Source organism: Papio anubis, chromosome 3 (assembly GCF_008728515.1).
Source record: "Papio anubis isolate 15944 chromosome 3, Panubis1.0, whole genome shotgun sequence".
In the NCBI taxonomy this organism is placed as follows: domain Eukaryota; kingdom Metazoa; phylum Chordata; class Mammalia; order Primates; family Cercopithecidae; genus Papio; species Papio anubis.
The window spans coordinates 16,116,282-16,136,409 of NC_044978.1; the positions used below are offsets into that span (position 1 = coordinate 16,116,282).

At 51.3% G+C, this 20,128-nt stretch overlaps 1 protein-coding gene and 2 long non-coding RNA genes across 5 annotated transcripts in view; 2 read left to right on the forward strand and 1 right to left on the reverse strand.

Moving 5' to 3' along the window:
- Positions 1 to 3,069, reverse strand: part of LOC101001415 — a 53,050-nt gene extending 49,981 nt beyond the window's left edge. For both annotated transcript variants that reach the window (XR_001903051.3, XR_647549.4), the window contains exons 1-2: positions 2,773 to 3,069; positions 2,224 to 2,335 (exon numbers count right to left, since the gene is read on the reverse strand). This is a non-coding gene — a long non-coding RNA (uncharacterized LOC101001415). The remainder of the gene's footprint in view (positions 1 to 2,223; positions 2,336 to 2,772) is intronic.
- A 23-nt stretch (positions 3,070 to 3,092) lies between these two features.
- On the forward strand, positions 3,093 to 6,844 carry HAND2 (heart and neural crest derivatives expressed 2). 2 transcript variants are annotated; one of them, XM_009207880.3, is made up of 2 exons: positions 3,093 to 4,594; positions 5,954 to 6,844. In XM_009207880.3, the coding sequence occupies exons 1-2, from the start codon at positions 4,040 to 4,042 to the stop codon at positions 6,050 to 6,052; spliced, it is 654 nt and encodes a 217-aa protein (XP_009206144.2). In that variant the 5' UTR covers positions 3,093 to 4,039; the 3' UTR covers positions 6,053 to 6,844. The 2 variants fall into 2 exon arrangements, with proteins under 2 accessions (XP_009206144.2, XP_009206143.2); XM_009207879.3 differs by lacking the exon at positions 5,954 to 6,844 and adding an exon at positions 4,853 to 5,947 and having other exon boundaries at positions 3,973 to 4,594.
- Positions 6,845 to 7,727: 883 nt separating this feature from the next.
- LOC103884784 lies at positions 7,728 to 18,022 on the forward strand. The gene is made up of 2 exons (XR_002522309.2): positions 7,728 to 14,338; positions 16,382 to 18,022. It is a non-coding gene; the product is annotated as an uncharacterized LOC103884784 (long non-coding RNA).
- Positions 18,023 to 20,128: the final 2,106 nt, after the last annotated feature.

Sequence of the window (20,128 nt, forward strand, 5' to 3'; positions counted from 1 at the left end):
CCTCCACAGGCAGCCAGAGGAGCCCCCAGCAAGCCAGTTCCCTGGGCCTTTGAATACTTAGAACACGTGCATCAACAGCCTCACTAGTGAGGCCCAGGAGTGGGGTTCCCGTGCTGACATCGCAGTCAGGGACTGTGCCTTTCTTCTCCCTTTCTTCTCCCACTTTCTCTCTCCTCAGCAACACCACCCTCTCCTTCATCGCCACCACTATCAGCACCTCCATCATTACCACCAGGATGCCCAGGACACCTAAACTGGGGGCAAACTTGAGATGGTATCCTTGCTTCATAGCTTCCCAAAGGAGCAGGCTAACCCAGTATCCTGGAAAACCTGGAAGACAACAGGCCAAAGGACATTGCCAAAGAAAAGTGGATGTGTTTGTGCATTTAGGGTAGAGCTCAACCATTCCGGTCCAGCCTGGCCTCCCTGAGTCAGTTACTACAGTTGGAGACACCACTAGGGTTCACCCAATTGTCCCCTCTCGTCCAGCCACCTTTCTAAGGCAGTGGCCTCTGGATTTGGGTTTCTGAGCTACATCAAGTCTTAGGCCCTTGGACCACAGCAGTTAACTGATAATGACAATGTCAGTGAGAACTGATGTTCAGATTACCATCTTTTATGATTTCTTTTTTCTGTACCATGTTGCCCATTTCCTTTACCACTTGCAATGCTATCTGGGGCCACAAGGCAATTCATTCATTTTTGCTTTTTTGTTTCTTTGTTTCAATTAAAAGTATAAGAAAAGCTAAATGTGGCAAGTTCTGAAGCTTTCAAAATTGAGGCCACTCACCGCTGGTCTCTGATGGACAGAGCATCTCAGTCCCCAACTCAGCCCTCCTCTGGACTCTTCTTCCTCCCTTCAATTCCCAAAACTCCCTTTGAGTCTGAAAGCAGCCAACCAACTAATTTCCCTGAATTTTTATATGTTCCCAGCCCTAGTGCAATCTTACTTTGTCTACCTGCTCCCAAGACCTAAATGTGTTTTTATAAACAGACTTTTTAAAAACGTATCAAATGTCAGAGAATTGAACTACCAGTATTTACACATTCAGGGTTTGCCTCCGGGTGAAAATGTAAACAGAACCCCCAACCACACTACCTGTATTCTTTCCTTGAAGAACCAGGTCTTAAAAAGGCTCTCCTTGTGCTCAAAACTGCAGACCCACGCAAGTTGGGGATTTAGAGCGGTAGGTCACTATTTTGTTCCGAGCTCAACTGCAAGCCCCTGGCGCTTACGAACGAGCCTAGTTTCAGTTAATCCCTATTCTGGGTTCAGTGCCTTAAGACGCTGGGCCGGGGACGTTCGAGGATGTTAACCCATTACCTAGAAAAGGAATAGACCCTGCACCGACTCTTATCCTGGGCTTTGAAGTCCCTGTCTCCTACCGCCCAGCCGCGGCAAACCTGAATATATACATTTCTCAACCCTGCTGCCCAAGACTCTAGGGCTAATAGAGGGCAGGGCCCCAGCACAGAGTCAACGGCAACACCGAAGTTGGGCGCCCTCCATTCGCACTGACCTCGCCTTTCAGCCCCAACCACTTTGTCGGCGGTGAGCAAGGAAAGGACTGTCTTTGTGGAGTCCTTCGGGTGGGCATCGTTTTGTGGCCTGCGGCTGGACTCTGCCCGCCTCCAAAGGGCGATGCCCAAAGTAGAGTATTTGGTCTCCCTTGGGCTACCCCGGCCTGCCCAGCGGCAAGCTCCAGGCCGCCCCGTCCCGCTGGCGCCTGCACACTCTGCCCTCGCCTTGCTCTAATTTACAGCCCGCAGGCTCCTGTTGACACCGTTTTCCACACCGAACTCCTTCGGGTGGAATCTGCATATACACATCCGCCTCCCCTCTCGGCTTGGGGCCAAGCCTGGGGTGATTTCAGATCCATTGACCACCCGCCCTCGCCACACGCGAACCTTCTCAAGAAGCTCACGCCACGGGGGCGCTGCGGCCCGGGTGCCCCGCGGCCGGGTGACTTACAAGTGGAGATCCATTTTCCGTCATAATGCGTTCAAGATCACCAAGGCCGGCAGTCTAAACATCCACGAGCCGTCCTCCCGGCCTGCCTCTTAAACTGGCGTTTAATGGTTCCCCTCCGATAACTAAACCTGCTTTCCACAGATGCCCGCTTTTATGAGGGACGCAGGAATGCAGAGATATATTTATATGTTTGTTCATAAAAACTGGAAAATAAGCTCCGAACACGCTGTAAAAAATATTCAGTTACTTACCAAGCAGGCTAGTTAAACCAGGGAAACACCGATACCAGCCACACTACAGATTCGGGGAATCGAGGTGCCCGCACTTTGAAATCGCCCAAGGTCTTCGTTGGGGCTGGTGTCCCTGAAGGATGTGGAAATAACAGCATTTACAATCGGCTTGACCGTTCGCCCGGAGGACTCAGCGGTCATCTCCAAAGTTTGCCGCAATAACGTGAGCCACCCCAAACAGCTCTAACCGGGGTAACTTGGTGGGTAGGTAACTCAATGACCACTGAGACTGGCGTTTCGAGCCTGTAAACTGGTCAAAGAAACACCACCTTTCTCCAGCCGCTCCTTATCCTTGCTGGGGCAAAGAGCGCCGGCTCCCAGCCGAGCCTTTGTGGGGGACCCCACCGCCCGCCACGAGGCTCCCGGCGCCCCTGCATAAAATTGTAAGAGGCTGCCTGCATCTATTTTCTTACCTCGACTACCTACAAAGCACTTCGAAAAGCAGTACCTGCGTTTTCTTTCTTTCTTTCTTTCTTTTCGACCAGAAAAGAGAGCAGAGTGATACTGTACCTGGTTAGAGATTCTTCAATATTTGAGACTTGGGGGGAAAAATATTTTAATAGTGAAGCATCTGTTAAACACTTGCATTATCCTCTGGCTGATAAAAAAAAAAAAAAAAAAGTTTTTTTAACCCTGCCCCCCCGCCCTAAGTTTTAATTATCTTATGGTTATGAGGAGGTAGCCAATCCTGGAAGAGGACCTCGGCAATTAGCAACGTGAACATCAAAAAGTTTTATTGCCGAGAGCTCGAGGCGCCGCCCCCGCAGCCCCGGGATTGGCGTGAGGAGCCTCTGACGACATATATTAACCCGAGCAGCCCTAAAGATGTAGCTGTACATGGAGATCTTGCTGGGAAAATCTGCTTGCTCCCCTCACGTCGTCCAGCCCAGGAGAACCACCGCCGTCACCCCGGAGCTTCCTGAGCCACTGCGCAGAGCCCTGCGAGAGCCCGAGCCGCGGCCTTCGAGCTCCAAGGCTCATTCAGGGCCCCAGATCCTTAACCCGAAAGGAGAGGATCTGAGAAAATGGATGCACTGAGACCTCTCTGAAAACCCTCCGAGAGAGCCCGAGAGGAGCGAGGACACGTTACTCGCAGCTAAAATCACATTTAAGGACCAAAACAACAACAACCAAAAATTTCATTAAAACAATAAGCGCCCAAGAACCCAGATCGGGCTGGTAGGGGGAGGGGAAAAGCGGGAAGGGGAGGGTCGCACGAAGGTAGTTTTGCAGTAAGCAGTCGACCCCGCCGCCTCCCGGCACAGCTGGACCGGCTCCTCCAGCCGCGGCTCAGACTCGCCCCTGGATTCCGGGTTAGCTTCGGTGCCAGGACCGCGGCCCGGGCTTGGATTCCCGAGACTCCGCGCAGCAGCCTCGCGGGAGCCCCGGCACCTTTGTATGAGCACGAGAGGATTCTGCCTCCGCGCAGCAGCCCGGGAAGCAGGAGCCGAAGCACGGGCCGTGGAGCAAGGCGGGAACCGGCGGCGGCGGCGGCGGCGGCGGCGGCGGCCAGGGGCGCACGGTGCCAGGACCAGCTCGCCGCGCCCCATGGGGAGCCGGCGGCCGCAGCGCTGCTGAAGCGGGCCCGGCTGGCCAGGCGGGGGGACGGGGCCCGGGCTGCAGCAGCCCCCTCTGCGGCTGCCGGGCGGGCCCGGGCTCCCGGGGGCGGGGGGGGGGGGGGGGGGGGAGGACGCCGAGCGCCGAGGCAGGGGCCCGGGCCGAGGGCGCGGCGGGGCTGCGCGCACGCTGGGGCGCGTGGAGGGGCGCGGAGAGCGAAATGAGTCTGGTAGGCGGTTTCCCCCACCACCCGGTGGTGCACCATGAGGGCTACCCGTTTGCCGCCGCCGCCGCCGCAGCTGCCGCCGCCGCCGCCAGCCGCTGCAGCCATGAGGAGAACCCCTACTTCCATGGCTGGCTCATCGGCCACCCCGAGATGTCGCCCCCCGACTACAGCATGGCCCTGTCCTACAGCCCCGAGTATGCCAGCGGCGCCGCCGGCCTGGACCACTCCCATTACGGGGGGGTGCCGCCGGGCGCCGGGCCCCCGGGCCTGGGGGGGCCGCGACCGGTAAAGCGCCGCGGCACCGCCAACCGCAAAGAGCGGCGCAGGACTCAGAGCATCAACAGCGCTTTCGCCGAACTGCGCGAGTGCATCCCCAACGTACCCGCCGACACCAAACTCTCCAAAATCAAGACCCTGCGCCTGGCCACCAGCTACATCGCCTACCTCATGGACCTGCTGGCCAAGGACGACCAGAATGGCGAGGCGGAGGCCTTCAAGGCAGAGATCAAGAAGACCGACGTGAAAGAGGAGAAGAGGAAGAAGGAGCTGGTCAGTACCAGGGGGCGGCAGGCGGTGGGGTTGAGGGGGTCAGGGAACGGGTGCTCCCGGCCTCTTTCCAATTGGGCTGAGAAATGGCAACTCGTGTTCTTTGGCTGCGTCCCGCGCCAAGGTTGTTTGCGCCAGGTAGTGTGAGGATGGCTTCCGGCATAAGCAGAGAGTTGAGGGGAGGGTGTCAGCAGGAAGAGGAAAAGGTTAGGGATGCTTTGCGCTGGTGATCTTACCTCCGGGTTATCACTGCTCCCCTAGCACTTAGGACGGACCTCGAAAACTCTGGGTCTTGATCTATCGCGATCGCACTGGTCTGGACGGACGCCTCATCCCGTATCTGTTAGACCCTTCTTTCGGCCTCCAATCGGATCTTGCTTTCAGATGTTTCCAGAATAAGTCTCCAAGAAGCCCTTGATTCCCATTATTTCACTATTGATAGCACTCCCTACCCCACTCCCAGAAGGAGGCTGCCACTGAGACTGAGTCCTGAGTTTTGTGGTTGTTCTCATACTATGCCCTGAAGACGTAATGGTAAACATAAAATAAGTACTTTTGACTTCAAAATACAGTTCCAATTTTTCCATGGCTATGACGTTAAAATGTAATTTCCCAGATAAATATATTCCATTGGCATTTCTAATTTTATTTGAATGAGCCGGTACATTTTAAGGGGGAAAAGGTATTACTGTGGTCATTGTTTCAAAAATAACACGAAAGTAAATTGAGCCGCTTAAAGTTTTCTAAGATTCCTACCAAGTGCCCACAGGGCGGTGGTGCAGGATAGAGCTATGTCCACGAAGGGCCCGGAAAATAAAATTTGTCAAATTTTTCTTCTTTGGTCCCTGCAGCCCTTTGGTGGCTGCATAATCGAGTGACCTCCCGAATAACCAGAGATTTCAGAGGCCTTGAAGGAGAGGCACTGCTGAGCCGGAGGCCGAGAGCCTCTGGCCGAGAGGCCCAGGCCGAAACAGGCTCCTTCGCCCTGTTTTTCCTAGAGGTGGATCTGGGATTGCTAATGAAAACAGAGAAACCAGACTTAGCGCCGACTCCAGCGCCCGCCCCTACATCTGGAGTAAGAGAAAAGGCCCCCAGCTCCTCCATAAACGACTCGAAAACCGGCGGTTGTTTATAAACTTGTGGATCCGGTAGTTGAGCTCTGCAGCGCGGAGGCCTCCGCGCCGGCTAGGGTAGCGCTAACCTTTGTAGCTTCTCTGCAGGGGCTGGGACTCCCCCATCGTATCCTTTCCTCTCTGGTTCACTGTCTCCTCCGGCCCAGGAAGTGCCGGGTCGGTGTGGAACCAGGAATCCTCTCTGAATTTCTCTTTCCACTTTTCTTGCCCTCGCCTTCCCTCTGTCCAGAACGAAATCTTGAAAAGCACAGTGAGCAGCAACGACAAGAAAACCAAAGGCCGGACGGGCTGGCCGCAGCACGTCTGGGCCCTGGAGCTCAAGCAGTGAGGAGGAGGAGGCGAAGGAGGAGGAGGAAGAGAGCGCGAGTGAGCCGGGGCCAAGGCGCCAGATGCAGACCCAGGACTCCGGAAAAGCCGTCCGCGCTCGGCTCTGAGGACTCCTTGCATTTGGAATCATCCGGTTTATTTATGTGCAATTTCCTTCCCCTCTCTTTGACCCCCTTTGAGGCATCCGCTCCCCGTCTCCCCCTCCAAAAAAAAAAATGGATATTTGAAGAAAAGCATTCCATATTTTAATATGAAGAGGATACTCCCGTGTGGTAAGGGATCCCGTCGTCTCGTAGATTCTGTGTGCGTGAATGTTCCCTCTTGGCTGTGTAGACACCAGCGTTGCCCCCCGCCAACCTATCCAACCCCTTCCAGATAAAGACAGTGGGCACTAGTGCGTTTGTGAAGTGTATCTTTAATACTTGGCCTTTGGATATAAATATTCCTGGGGATTATAAAGTTTTATTTCAAAGCAGAAAGCAGGGCCGCTAACATTTCCGTTGGGGTCGGTATCTAGTGCTGTCCGTTCATCTGTGGTCGTTCCCTCTTTGAAGATGTTTCCAACAGCCACTTGTTTTGTGCACTTCCGTCCTCTAAAACTAAATGGAATTTAATTAATATTGAAGGTGTAAACGTTGTAAGTATTCAATAAACCACTGTGTTGTTTTTTTTTTTTTTTACAGAAACCCTAATCTTTTAATGGTTGATACCTCAAAAGAGTTTTGAAAACAAAGCTGTTATACTTGTTTTCATAATATTTAAAATATTCAGAAGTAAACTAAATTATCATGATTGCCTCTAACTTTATTTTAAAGACTCAGTGGTTCCAACCAGTCAACCTGACCTGCGGTCTACGCAGGAGGAGGAGGTGCTCTTAAAGAGAAGTGTCCTTGTTACAAACCCTACAAAGGGTCTGGGCTCTGTCGGTATGGTGTCTCTTTCCCTCTTCCACCAGCTGGAGAACGCTGAGTATTCTCTAGAAGGAAGATCTGGGCTGGAGAACCCAGCCCCGCAGTTCGCTCAGAAGCTGTAAAGGTGCTCTTGCGTTCCTGAAATCAATCAGAAGCCGTTTCTTGAGGCCGTCAGTTTTTGTTTGGAGAGTGTGTTTCTGGTGGAGGAGTTGTGAGAACCCCGGCATTATTGCTGCAACGGGAACTAGTCTGGGTGTTTAATTCAAACTATGGGGCTTTCATCCAAGAAAAAAAAAAAAGGAAAAAAGAGAGGAGAGGATTTTGCTTGTATTCTATACGAGGGATTCTCATCTGAGCAGGCGGGAAAGGGGAGTGGAAGGAGTTTCGAAAAAGTCCATGATTAGGTAACAAGGAATTTTATGTCAAGTAAGAAATCGCGAACAAGACCACGGATTTAAAGGAGGGCGAGGGGTGGGTTAGATTTACAAGGAGTTACAGGGAACTCAATATTAACTGTGCGGTGTCTGAAGTCTTCCCGGCCGCAGCCCAGCGGAACAAGCGACACCCTCCCGGGACTACTGGCAGCCGGGGACCCGGGATCTCTCCCTGTTGGGTCTTTGGGCTCCCTGAGTCCCAGCTCGTCCCGGAAGAAAGTCCCAGCGGCCTCCTTTGCCTGCAGCCTTGGCGGAAGCTTGAATCTCAGCTCTAGAAACCGGAGAAATTAAAGTGCCTGTGCCGGCTGAGGGGAGGGGGGAGGAGGCTGGGAGGGATTTTGGAAGGGGGTGGGCGGAGGAGAGAGAAAGGTGAACCGTATTAAAAAGTGGTTTGTTTCATGAAACGCCGCGTATATAAATCTGGTGTTGGAGAGGCTTGCCAGAGGGTTTCCATCCTGGAACCCATCCTCAGGGTGATGTTCGCACCTTGGCCTCGGGCACAGACCCTCCCGCGATATCCCAAGGGTTCCCGCGCCTAGCTGGTGTCCACCATGACCCCTCTGCCTGCAGCAGGCCGAATCAGACCCGGCGTGGGCGATTTCAGAAGTGCCCAGGGAGAGACAAGCTAGAGGCTCTGCGGACTTCTGCGGGCAGCTGACAACGCGAGGGCGAGGGGTTAGAACAACTCGGCCAAAGCGATCTGAACTTTCTCCTCTTGGGTCAGCCGGCGCTGGGTCGACCTGGTGGGCGCGGGGCTGTGTTTACAGACACTTGCCTTTGTTTATAACACGGGGAGGAGGTGTGGGGGAGGCGCGCCCTGATTTTCTGTTGCTCTCCCAATCCTCCTGCGTTTGATCGAGTGGTTCCCTCCCTCTCCTGGTTTCAGTTGTCTTCTGCGTCTTTATTTTAATCCGCTCAGGAGAAAGCCATCAGGTCCTAGACTTGGAAGAAAGGAGCCTACCAAAGTGTTGGAGTAAACAGTGGTGGAGGAGGTGAGGTTTTAAAAACAGGAACCGGAGAGGAGTTGTCTTCACCAGGCACGTACCCTTCTGTGCGCCTTGCGTAGCTGGTCTCCGCCATCTGGGCCTTAAGACACTTCTGCAGGTTTAACACTTTCTCTGGCTTATTAAACAACAGCAGAGGGAAACCAAAAGAGTCTGGCTCACCATTGCTACGGAGAAACTTGCTAATACACGTGATTTTTAAACCTGCGCTCCTCTTTGGCCCCGGCCAAGCGCAGCCTGCCTCCTCTTCCTCAGGGCCAGCAGCACCAGGCCTGGTCACCCCACCCGCCCTGCCATTTCAACTCACCAGAAACCCTAACCAGCCAGATACCCAGCAGACCCGACACCTCAGACGGCAGAATGCCCAGCTGCCTGAACCTGCAGGCGGCTGAACCCCCTAACCAGACGCACACCCCAACTGACCAGATGCTTCAACCGGCAGGACACCCCAGATTATCTGTCACCCCAGACTCTCTCAGCCACCTAACATCCCCGCCCCACGTTGTCAAGTCCCAGGAAGTGAAAGGAGTACTGGGCAGGCGTTTCTTCTGAGCTTCCATGCTTTTCTCTTCCAACACTTATTTCTCTTTTAACTTCTTCTTTGTTTAAAAAAATTTCCAAGCCTCTACTTGCGGGACCGGCTAAAAGGCCTCTGTTTTAATTGCTCGGATAATGTGGTTGCTGCCATTTTGTTAAGAGCAATCACTCCTGCAGGGAAATCACAAGCGTTCTAGACAGGCCGGAGCCGACAAAAATGTAGGATTTGACGTTAAAAGCTAAATGGGAAGCTGCGGCGGCGGAAGGTAAATTGATGGTAGATCTGGCTGTCAGGGCTCTGCCCCAGACCGCTGTGCAGGCCAAGCGCCTGATAACCCTGAAGCACCGGAGGGGCAAAGGCTTGGCCAGTTGTAGACTGTGTGTGTGTGTGTGTGTGTGTGTGTGTGTAGACCCATTCTCAGCTTGGGAAGCAGTTTGAAAAACTGCAGAGTGGGGGCCCTGCTCCCAATTGCCTGGGCACCGACAGCAACTTAAAGGGCTTTTCCAGGCCGAGACAGCAAGCTCCAGCTTTCGGGATGGGTTAGCCAGTAGGCCCAGGCATTTAGGAAAGGTGGACCTCTGGGTCTGGGCTGCCTCCTTAGGTGTAGGAGCACCAAGTTGCTTGGTTGTGATGAGGTGAATATAGCAGCCGTGCTAGAGAGCGCAGCCTGAGGGCCTCTTAGAAAGCACTTGTGTGTGTGTGTCAGGAGTGGAGGGTGCCTCAATTCCTTCGACCAGACTCTGCTAGCCGCTGCCCCAGCTTGGCGTGAATTGCAGAGCTAGTCTCCCACTCGGATTGGTGAAGTAGCAGGAGAACAAGAGAGGTGGGCGCACCTGGAATTCGCAGGAAGGGGTGAAGAAGGTGAGGATGAGCTCAAATGCAAAGCGGCAGGGAGTATGAGACTTGGGAGTTCCTTCGCAGACTATAGATTTGCAGAGAGAACCCGGGCCAGTTGCAAGGGCCTGAGGTGTGTGCGAGGGACATAAGCAGGGCAAAGCGTGCCAGGAAAACTGGGACTGAATATACACTGCGGGCCTACAAAGCGCAAGAAACCACTCAGTTAGCCCTGAAGCTTTAATCAAATGTTGCGCGGATTGTTTTCCACAGCCGCCTTCAGTTCTCCCTGCCTGTGAATCCCACCCAGGCTCCTAGATTTGGAAAAGGAGCTGGCTAGTGGGTGCCAAGCAGAGATGGTCTTGAGGGAGGCTTGTGGCATGGGCCCCGTAGAGGGCCGAATGTGGACCCTTGTGACCTGAGGGTACCCATTCCCTCCATTGGACCCAGCTCACAAGAGTCCTGATCTCCACGTAAGGAGGGGGCGCTAAGGAGTCTCCCGGACGCACAGGACTCCTGGCCTCTCAGAGCCTGCGGATCTCTTGGAGAGAAAAACCCAGGAGTCACCCTCAGACTGTGGCCCAGGACCCTGGTTGGAGGCTCCAACAGCCCCCTCCCTGAGGAAGCTCCGCGGTGCAATGAATTGCTATTGGGATTAAGTCTACGGGGAATGGGGGTTGGGGGAGACCAACTACGTGTTTTTTAAATGTTTAGAAAGAGGGGGGAGGGGAGAACTCCGGGAGAGGAAACCAATCCCACGTTTCCGGGGGCAGGACAGTTCTGAGCGCGCCGCCTTACCACCCAGCCCCTGCGCAACGCGTGCTTTCCGCACAGCAGCTGTCTGCTCAGCTCCAATCACCCTGGAACCGCTAAGCGGCTTCAGTCGGAGGGCTAATGGAGGTTAAAGAGCACCAGGTATCTGACTTACGTGCACCGAACTTACAGATCTCTCGCCCCGTTCTCCCAGCTCTACCCTGTCGAAGCCAGTTCCCATCGTGAAGTGCACCCTCACCTCTTCCCCCAAGCGACCCCCCTGCACACACATTCCCTTCAAATTCTCCCGGTATTTGGGCCGCTTTGATGATCAGATGGTAGAGCCCTGATTACAAATTTATTCCCGGCCGCGCTGTCGGTCTTTATCTCCGCTATTAGGGACATCTGGGAGTGATTAGTGCCGCGCCCGCGCCCGGCCGCGCTCGCCTATCTGGCCGCGGCGGGGCCGGAGCCTCGCTGACGTCAGGGCAGACGGCTCGGAGCCATCCCAGCCGAGCTGGGTGTAATCGGCGGCCGCGCGGCCAAGTCCTCCCCGGGCCAGGCCGGCAGCTGGAACGCGCCGCCCGCCTGCGTATAGGGACTTTATAAATATGTATTTTTAGCCCAGAAGACTTTGTGTTTTCCTTGTTTGGGGTAAGGAGGGGCCAGTTAACGTCTCTGCTGCCCCCTCCCCACTCTAAATTTTCCAACTCGCTACGGCTGGAGCACTCCCGCCTGGAAAGCCTTCCACAGGCGGTCGCTTCTTTGCTATGTCCCGGCGCAGGCGAAGCTTCCCTGCGGCAACAACTGCGGCCCGAGCGGTGCCAGTGCAAGTCCTGGATGGGATTGGGGTGGCTCTTAGGGGTAAGGCTCTTATGCCACCTCTTAGGGCTGCCCTCCTCTCACTGGCAACTGCTCCGCCCTACAGCCCTCGGGCCAGAATTGTGGGAGTTTCTGTCTAGAGGGATGGCCTGGCAGAAGCTGATTACAGAATGCGATGTCTTTTAGCAGCTGCCTTTGCACCTGTTATTAAAGGCTAAAATACCTGGCGAGCCGAGGCGCTGGACCCTCTTTCGCCCCGCCCTTCCCCCAACCCCCCAGGGAGTTGTCCTTGGCGCAAACACACCTCGCAAGGGCGAGGACGGCTGGCGGCAGCTTTGTCCCCAACTACGTCCCAGTGTTCAGAGTAGAGGCTGCATATATTTGCATAATTCCTGGACGGGCTGACTGACGCCCCTGACCCTAGCGTTCTGCGTGCTGGGCTGGTCTCTCCTGAAGTAAGGGGTGCTGGGATTAATCCAACACCTGAACTTTCCACTCCCCGGACAACTTGATACAATGACAAATTCAGCCCAGTTTTCACCCTACCTTCACCAGAAATTCTGATTCAGCGGGTCAGGGGCTCGACTCGAAGCCTGCAATTTTCAAAATCTCCCCCAGAGGATGCCTAACCACTGTGCCAAAGGAAGGCACACCCACCCAGCCTGTCTCCCACCCTGGACACCTTCTCCATGACCCGTGTGAAGTCCAGGATGGTAAGAATGGCGGATGGGTGAAGACAGGCCTGCGTTATTTAAAGTCTTTACAGGGAGAGAATTAGCCATATTATTGGATCAACCCTACACCTTTGACTCATTGGGCAGCACAAGGATTCAAAGCAAACCCAGAAGATGCTGTTTATTCCTGCCCGGGATACAAAGGGCAAGCGGAGTGTTCAGTCAGAAGCTAGGGTGAATGTAACTAGAGGAAAAGGAAAACAGCTGGTGATGTGAGTGGATCGACAAGAAGATCTATTTGGGGTACACAAATAGTATCACAAATAATCAGGGAATCCAACTGAGGAAAATTCCCAAAAGTCCATGTCACCTCAGTTCTTCGAGGAAACCCTATACACCAACTCCAAAGTGTCTTCATGTAATATAGAATCAGAACGAAACATTTCCTCTCAAGTCAGGGAAATGTCCCGTTGAGAGCCTGGTCCCCTCTTCTACCCACCCCTGTCTGGAGCCAAGAGGGAAGGAAACAGCTCTATAGTTTGGGGGCTAAGGATAGGGAATGAGACTTTTAGACAATTATGTCCTGAGTGACTGAAGGATTTTGGCCTATTTGTGCTTCTAGGAGGAGGAGAAATGGGCAATATCTGCACAAAATACAGTTCTCTAGAGTGCTGGAAAGTGGGTTCTCTATGATCTGTCTGAATGGTGGAGCTGACTGAGATACATTAGTTTTCTAAATCACTCAGGTCGCTCAAAAGCAAACAAACAACAGCAAAAAATAAGCAAACAAAAAACTCCACATCACTTGTGCCTATAATACTTTCTTGCTCAGAGTATAAACAAACTTTTACTTGAATTAAGTGGCATAAATCCACATGGGACACAGGCCCAGAGAGTCCCAGTTTGGATTTTCAAGCGAAGAAGACAGACTTGCAGGTAGCTAAACTGTTGGTGCAAAAGATCAGAGGGTACTCACCAGGCCACTTCTGCGACTAACACCCTAGTTGTTTTCTCAAATAGTATTTTCAATGCATGACCAATCATGAGCAACCAGATCTAACCAACCTGATGCTTCTTCATGGCTAGATGGAGTGTTTGAAAATATCATTCCTTAATGTATCACCAAATCATTTTTCAGTTCATTGGTGACCCGGAACTAAAGAGTAAGGGAGACTCTTCGGTAAAGGCAGGTTGTTTGGAACTTGTTTTTTGCCCCACCCGCCGAGATCCTTTACAACAAACAGTGTACTGACTCAGGGTCAGTGAGAATGTTCAACCTTCATTGCCTAGAGAAGAGGCCAAAAAAGATATGATCCTAAGATGGCAGTAAATCCATCCTTTGTAAAAAGATGGAAGCCAATGGCCACTGACGCCAGTGCAGGGTTGTCTTCAGTTTAAAGTGGGTTGTTAATGTCGTTGCCTGGAGCTGACATTTTTGTCTTTAGGATAAGGCAGAAACGCAGGAAAAGAAGACTGTTACTTTTGAAGAAAACCTGAAAACGCAACCTCAGTTGGTAACTAGTACTTGGCTAAGAAGGAAAGCCGGTGCGGTTTTAATGCAAGAAAGTAATGGCCAGGCCTCTTGACCATCGCCTTCGCTTTGCAAATCTGGTTTTCATATTCTTGCTCAGTAATCACCCAAAGCCATAACTGTCTCTGAAATTATTCATTAAAGTCATTTTTAGGGATTCTCACAGGATGACTCTTTTACGTTTATGATCTTGTGAGAACAATGACATCAGCCTCTGTTTTCCGCTTTTAATTAATGTGCCGCGAAGAGGCGAGGGGCCGTGGCTGTGTGCGTGGGGAGGGGGCGGGCCGGGATGGAATCCGCCGGCCCTGGTGCTCCCGGCGCGGTCAGCTGAGCTCAGGCGCGCAGACATCCTTTGATTAAGGAGGGTATTTCGGGGAGTGCAGGCTGTGCAGAAGATCACGGCTGTGCCCTGTGGTGCTGTCAGCAGTGACAGATCCCAGATGGGGCCGCTACTGTATGGCAGATTGAGTTTCTCCGCAGAAAACTCACCCTCCCTCCTAAACGTCTTCAAAAACCTTCTCCAGATACTCCAGGTCTCTTCGTGTGAAACTGAAAAAGTCCAACCCCAAAGTTGGTTTTGAGTGCGTGTGTGTATGTTACTTTTTTTTTTTTTCTTCCTTCCTCTATTTTTTCTCTGCACTTCTTCCTCTTCTGAGCATCTTCGACCCGCAGGGCTACCTGGCTGCTAGTAGAGTAGACGTGGCGGGCCTGGGGGGTTCCTGTTCGCCTAGCTCACAGCGCCACGCCGACGACACAGCACCGAAGGGCCCCGAAGGCAACCCGGTGGGTAGGGGCGCGGCGGACGGGAAGTGGGGGGCAACTGTAGCGTATCTCGGGAAGCCGGGGTGGGCTGCACGGGCCAAACATTCCAGTGCAGAGAAGGGGAGATGCTGGCGGGAAGCGGGGAGCAGGGGGCCAGGGCAGGGGGCGGCGCGGACACAAAGGCGGAAGCAGAGAATACCTTGGCCAGGCTCCTGAACCTGCTCCTGCCAGCCATCCGTCTTTGCTCGGCGGAGCGTCGATTCACCAGCCTGGGCATTTTCGAACGGCAAAGTGGAGACCAAAAAGAGGGCTCAGGGGCTAACTACTAGGATTGGGAAACGGTGAAGACGGGTCCCAGATGCAGCAGGGGCTCGGCAGGGTCTGGAATGGGGAGAAGGGGGACTGCGGAAGTCCATACTGCGGCCCAAGGCCGAAGGCTGGACAGGCCTCTCCAAGGTGAGACGGGGAGCTTGAAAAGTAGGTTTCTGCATAAGAATTTACCCACTTAGGGATCGCTAGTCTGGGTTCCGAGTTTCACATTCCAACAGTGTGTTGGAAACTCTGTTGCAGAAACATTTGAACTTATTTTAAACCTTTATTTTAAAAAATAAGTAACTTTACATAAATGCCCCGGGTTCCCTGCCTACCTGTATACAACCGAGAATCCCCCCCGTCCCCTTGTCCCCCACCCTAGGTATCCAAGACTGGCTCCCGGGGAGCAGCAGTGGCTGGGAGAGAGGCAGAAAGGCAGAGAAGGTGTGCCGCACCCAGTTCGGAGCGGATTTCCAGGCCCCACCCATTCCTGCCCTCGCGGTCCTCTTTAACTGTAGAACTTGGAGTGTTCCCGCGGGCGAAAAAAATGAGAGAACAGAGGGGAACCTAGAGAGACCGAATACTGTTTTAACTTAAACATAGGCAATTTCTTTTTTCTTCGGGCAGCCTCCTCCCACAGCCCTTCGGGGTGAAGGCAGCTTGCAGAGCCTCTGTTAGGCTTACAAAAGGACCTCTGGGGAGCAGAGAGAGGAGCTAAAAATACCTCAGACGCTAGGCCCGAGGTCCGGGAGGAGCTCATCACTCGCTCTCGCTCTGGCCCTGCCCAGGAGGGCGCTTTCGCCTTTTGCATTCTGAGGGCCGGGCCGGCGAGGCTAGGGGCCCACGCTAGTTTTGCCTTCACTTTGCGACCAGACCCGGCTCTTTTGAGGCTCCGCCGGTTACTCTTAATAAAGAAGACCTCCAGTCCAATCTCCGGTAAAATCAGAAAATCAGATGTCACACTTTTGATGCTCTCCAGTAAGCCCCCTCCACAGATTCAGTTTTTAAAAAGAAAAGAGGTGGGACAGTTAGGCCCTATTTTATACCAAAAACAATACGGTCACGCAAAGATTCTTCTTTGGGTAACGCGCTGTGTGGACATACGCAGTTACTTGCAGTCCTGGGACACCATCTGATTGTGAAAGAACCGGTGAACCCCTTATTTCAGCCCTCTCCAGAAAAAAAAAAAAAAAAAAAATAGCAGTTACTTCCCCCTCGTGTCCCACCTTGGTTATCGGTAAAAAAACGCAAAACTCCTTACATAAAGGCAAAACACACAATGAATTTCAAAACTCCCGCTCGCCCCCTCTGGAAGGCAGCTTTTCTTTTCTCTGCCCATGCTGGATGAAAGTGGTTTATTTTGATTTTTTTTTCTTGTACCCACATGCCTTGTAAAAGGTTCCTGTGCACGGGCCTGGCCCCCCTCTGATGACCGCAGGGCCTTGCTTCCAGACTGCAGTCCCCGCCACTTGGTTTTTAAGTCCTCGCCTGGAGCCGAGGTGTAATTGTGACCCCGCCCGAGCCCCGAGCCTCCCGGGGGGATGGTTGGCCCGGCCTACGTTGGGGCCGGGACCTCCCAAGTGGCGGCCTGGGCGCCGGGAGCCGCGTGGTCTTCTCCTTCCCTGCCTCCTCCCTCTCTCCCTCCCCTGCAGACTTTGCTCGTTTTCTCCTCATTTCCCCAGCTTGCTAAGCGTTACGGCGTACAGAATTTCTCCCCACTTTTTTCGTTTTCTCTTGCCTTTTCCTTTCTAGCACCTTATTACCGCTCTCTCGGTCGCCTTCACGTTGAGATCCCAGGCCCAGAGAAGCAAAGTGGGACTTTGTCGAAATATGGGGGGAAGAACTGGGAACCTCTGGCCCCCTCGGCGCCGCGGTGGAGTCGGAACCCGGCGCGCCTCTGCGTAACGTCAGCGCGCGGGGTAATTTACCTTCCCTGGGCGTCTGTCAATATGACTAATTTCCACAGGGGTCAAAAAGCCTTTCTCCGGCAGTCCATCTTGGAACGCTCTCTTACGCAGTAGACGAGGTTGGTTGTTTTGTTTCCAACCCTAGAAATAAATACTCTTGGGGCGTCCCTGCCATGGCAGCCCTAGAGGAGCAGAGGAATATACACGGTGTCAATTAAAGGCAGTTTTCCTTGAACTCTGAACTATGATTGGCCGTAAACGAGAGCGACCTGCTTGCCTTTTAATACACATTACCTAACTCGTCCTTGATACCAATGGTTTCTTTAGAAACAGAAAATCAAAAAAAGGAGGAAAATAATCATCGCTCCAGTTCTTCCCTGCCGCCTGCAGATGCCTATTGAAATATTTTATCTGCATTTCACGGTGTAACTTAAATGTAGAGTATGTGCGCGTGTCTTGCTAATCTGGCCTGGACAAAAAGTAAATATATTATCCGGGTAGTGTTTTACAATAAGTTTTAAACTGCTACCAAGCTGTAAGTCTGAATCAGTGCTGTGGAGCTAATTAAACATTCTCTGGGACTCGCCAGAAGCGGCTAATTGATACTGGTAGCAAAACCTGGACTCACTTTAAGAAGTGCTCGGAAGGAAGCCTGCGTGGCTAGCGGGTCAGGACGATTCTGTCTGCAAAGTCCTCTCTTGCATGGAGCAGGGTGTGGGAAGATGAAGAGCATTTTGGCTCCCGCGGGGCACGCAGATGGGCCCCTTGGGTCTTCGAGGAGGTAAACGTCTCCAATTTGGGGAACTGGTGTCCAGCGAGAAATGAAAGTCGCCAAATAACCCATTTTTCTCCCACCCAAGTTCAGGCACTGAGGACCCAGCTAATACACTTCTCTGAGTTAAATGTTTAACAAACTCTCTGAAAAAAATATGTCCCACCCCACTTCTTGTGGCCTTTAGGCAAGTAAATGCCTGGATTTGGAGCAATTAGGAGCCTCAGTGGAACTCACGGGAAACCTAAGAACTAAGATAACCAAGGAGAAGCCTAGGAAGCCTCACAGAGGGGTGCCTGAAGTCGTGGTCCCTGGCTGCTGCCCGCACAGGTGGGTGACACACAGCCCCACCACCTACCCCCACAGCCTGACCTCCATACCTGCTCTTTCGTTCTGGCCACATGCAAACACACACACACACACATACACATACACACACACACACATCTCTTTCCCTCTCTCATCTGTTGGTGCATTTATGACCTAATGAAAGTATATCCTTTAGGGAAAAGACTGTCTATAAAACTTGAAATATGAAGAACCCATTTGGATATTCCCACTCCAGGCCAGGCCTGAACTTGAAGTTTTTTTTAGCACAAACACCTTGTCTCCTTCTGTTGCTTCTATAATCACCCTGTTATTTTTACTAAACGATGAGAATTGGTTCTAAATGACCTCTGCTCATTTCCTGTGGAAGGAGAAAAGTCTCCAACCTGAGAATATATCTTTATTTGCTGGAAGGTATTTTTGGTGGGAGAGGAGGGGAATAATTTTACTTTCTATCCCTTGTCATCTTGGAAAAATCCTGACACTGTACGTTCCAACTTCTGCAAACAACTGGGGAAACCAAGGATGCTTTCAACTCCCTTCCATTTCCTTCCTGCCCCACCATTTCTCCCAGTTGCCACCTTTTTGGGTATTACAAACATTGACCCATTCTTTCTCCTGGTCACTATGTGAAATGCCTATCAGTTTCCAACATAAATGAGTGCCCTTTGAAAATCCTACTGTTAACCACCTGCCTTTGTGGGAAAAGGCCATCTGATTTTGTGTTTTGGGGAGGGTCTGTTTATTGCCACAAATGGATAGAATAGATATTATTGCCTTGTGATTTTATATATAGCATATCTTTAAACAAGACAGTTAAGTCTCTTATTTTGCAATTTGACCTTCGCTGTAAGAGTGGCTTAAGTTGTTTATTAGCTGGGACTATAAAACAGGAAAAGCTGCAGGAGAAATAAACTAAAGAATGAGCTGAAGAGCTCTATACTTTGGTAGAGTTGATTTGTTTATTTGCATATTTCTTGAAAAGGAAAACAGTTCTAGCTTAAAATCTTTTTGTCATCCAGCAGCCATTTAATGACCTACGGGTAGAAGGGGTCGATTGTTCAATACCCTGCTTAGTTGATCCCTTTGTTTCTGCGTTTACATCATGAAAGGAGTTTACATCATTACTCCCCCCTTTTTTGTTTAAACTTAAAGTTTCATGAGTAGCAAGAACTTTTACACCTAGGTAAAGCCTTGGGAAGGGAGCAAAGTGCTCAGTCTGCTAAGGTGTAAGAGGATGTACATGAAGGGGAGTGATCTGAGAGACAGCCATTTCTAGGGAAAAGTCTTGTCCTCTTAGTAGCAACAAAAAAGTCTATTTTCAAACATCTATTAGACAATGTCAATTTTTCATTTCAATTGTGTTCTAGCTTAGCCTTTCCACTTGGGACTGAGGGCTCAGCCAGTCCTCCAAGTCTCTGATCCTAGAACTTAACTGGAGGAGCAAATGGCTTTAAACTGACAAGTCTCTCCATTTGAGAAGGTGAGGGAGGAGAGGAATAATGTGCATTTTGCCTCACCTAAGATTTTGTACTTCTGTGAACAAATAATATTTTCTAGTTCGGTTTTCAACTTATGACCCATTGAGCAAAACAGAAAGTTATTGCATGTTTTTCAATCCCATATCATCAGTAGGTAACATCCTCCTTCTCAGTATGTGGTATTTTGTGTGACTATATTTAGCATCAACTCTCTCATATATATATTCTAATCAGATTAATTTTTCATGAACAGGCAGTAATTCTCATGGTTTAAAAATACCCAAAATGTACATGTGAAAAGTCTCTCCAGTTTCCTCACCCACTGTGATTCATTTCTTATGCATCCTCTCAGAGCTTCCTAATGAGTGGAAAAGCAAATAGAAATATCATCCCTATGGTTCTAGAATAATGCAGGTTGCTCCAGTTGTATCTGTTCTGCTGGTAGGGGGAGAGGAGAAGGAGGACGTCTTGGAAGCTTTGAAGAGCCTCACACCAAATAGAATTTGGGCAAGGTGTGAGATTCTACCTGACTGTAATTTCAAATATCTGGGAAAGAGAAGATGGGGCACATGTGGAATAATCAATCCTTAGGTCTCCAAATTGGATTGTCTTTTCTCTGTGAATGAGGACAAAAAATAAGAAAAAAAGAAAGAGAAATACAAGAAGTAAAAGGAGTGAGATCAAAATCTGTCTAGAATTGTGGGAATATGGTTCCTCAATTTTTGTGTGTCCTCTCTCTCCAACTCAAACTGAAAAGGTCCACATTGTCTGCATCATATAAGTAATAAATACATTTTCTCCTACCATAGAGAGGTTTTTTGCTATGTTCTAGTTCATAGATGGTTTACATGGCTTATAACGGAAGGAGGTGGGGGATTAGGAAATACACATTTATCACAAAACAATTGAGACAAATTTTGCAGTATAATAACTATGTGTAGACTTGATAGACCCCAGGCATTTTGCCCTTTACAAATTCAAAAAGGCATGAAGGTAAAGACAGAGGTGACTC

Coding starts and splice junctions, on each gene's coding strand:
- HAND2 (XM_009207879.3), top strand. CDS start 4,040: ATGAGTCTGGTAGGCGGTTTCCCCCACCACCCGGTGGTGCACCATGAG. Junction 4,595..4,852: donor AGAAGAGGAAGAAGGAGCTG/GTCAGTACCAGG, acceptor CTGCTCCCCTAG/CACTTAGGACGGACCTCGAA.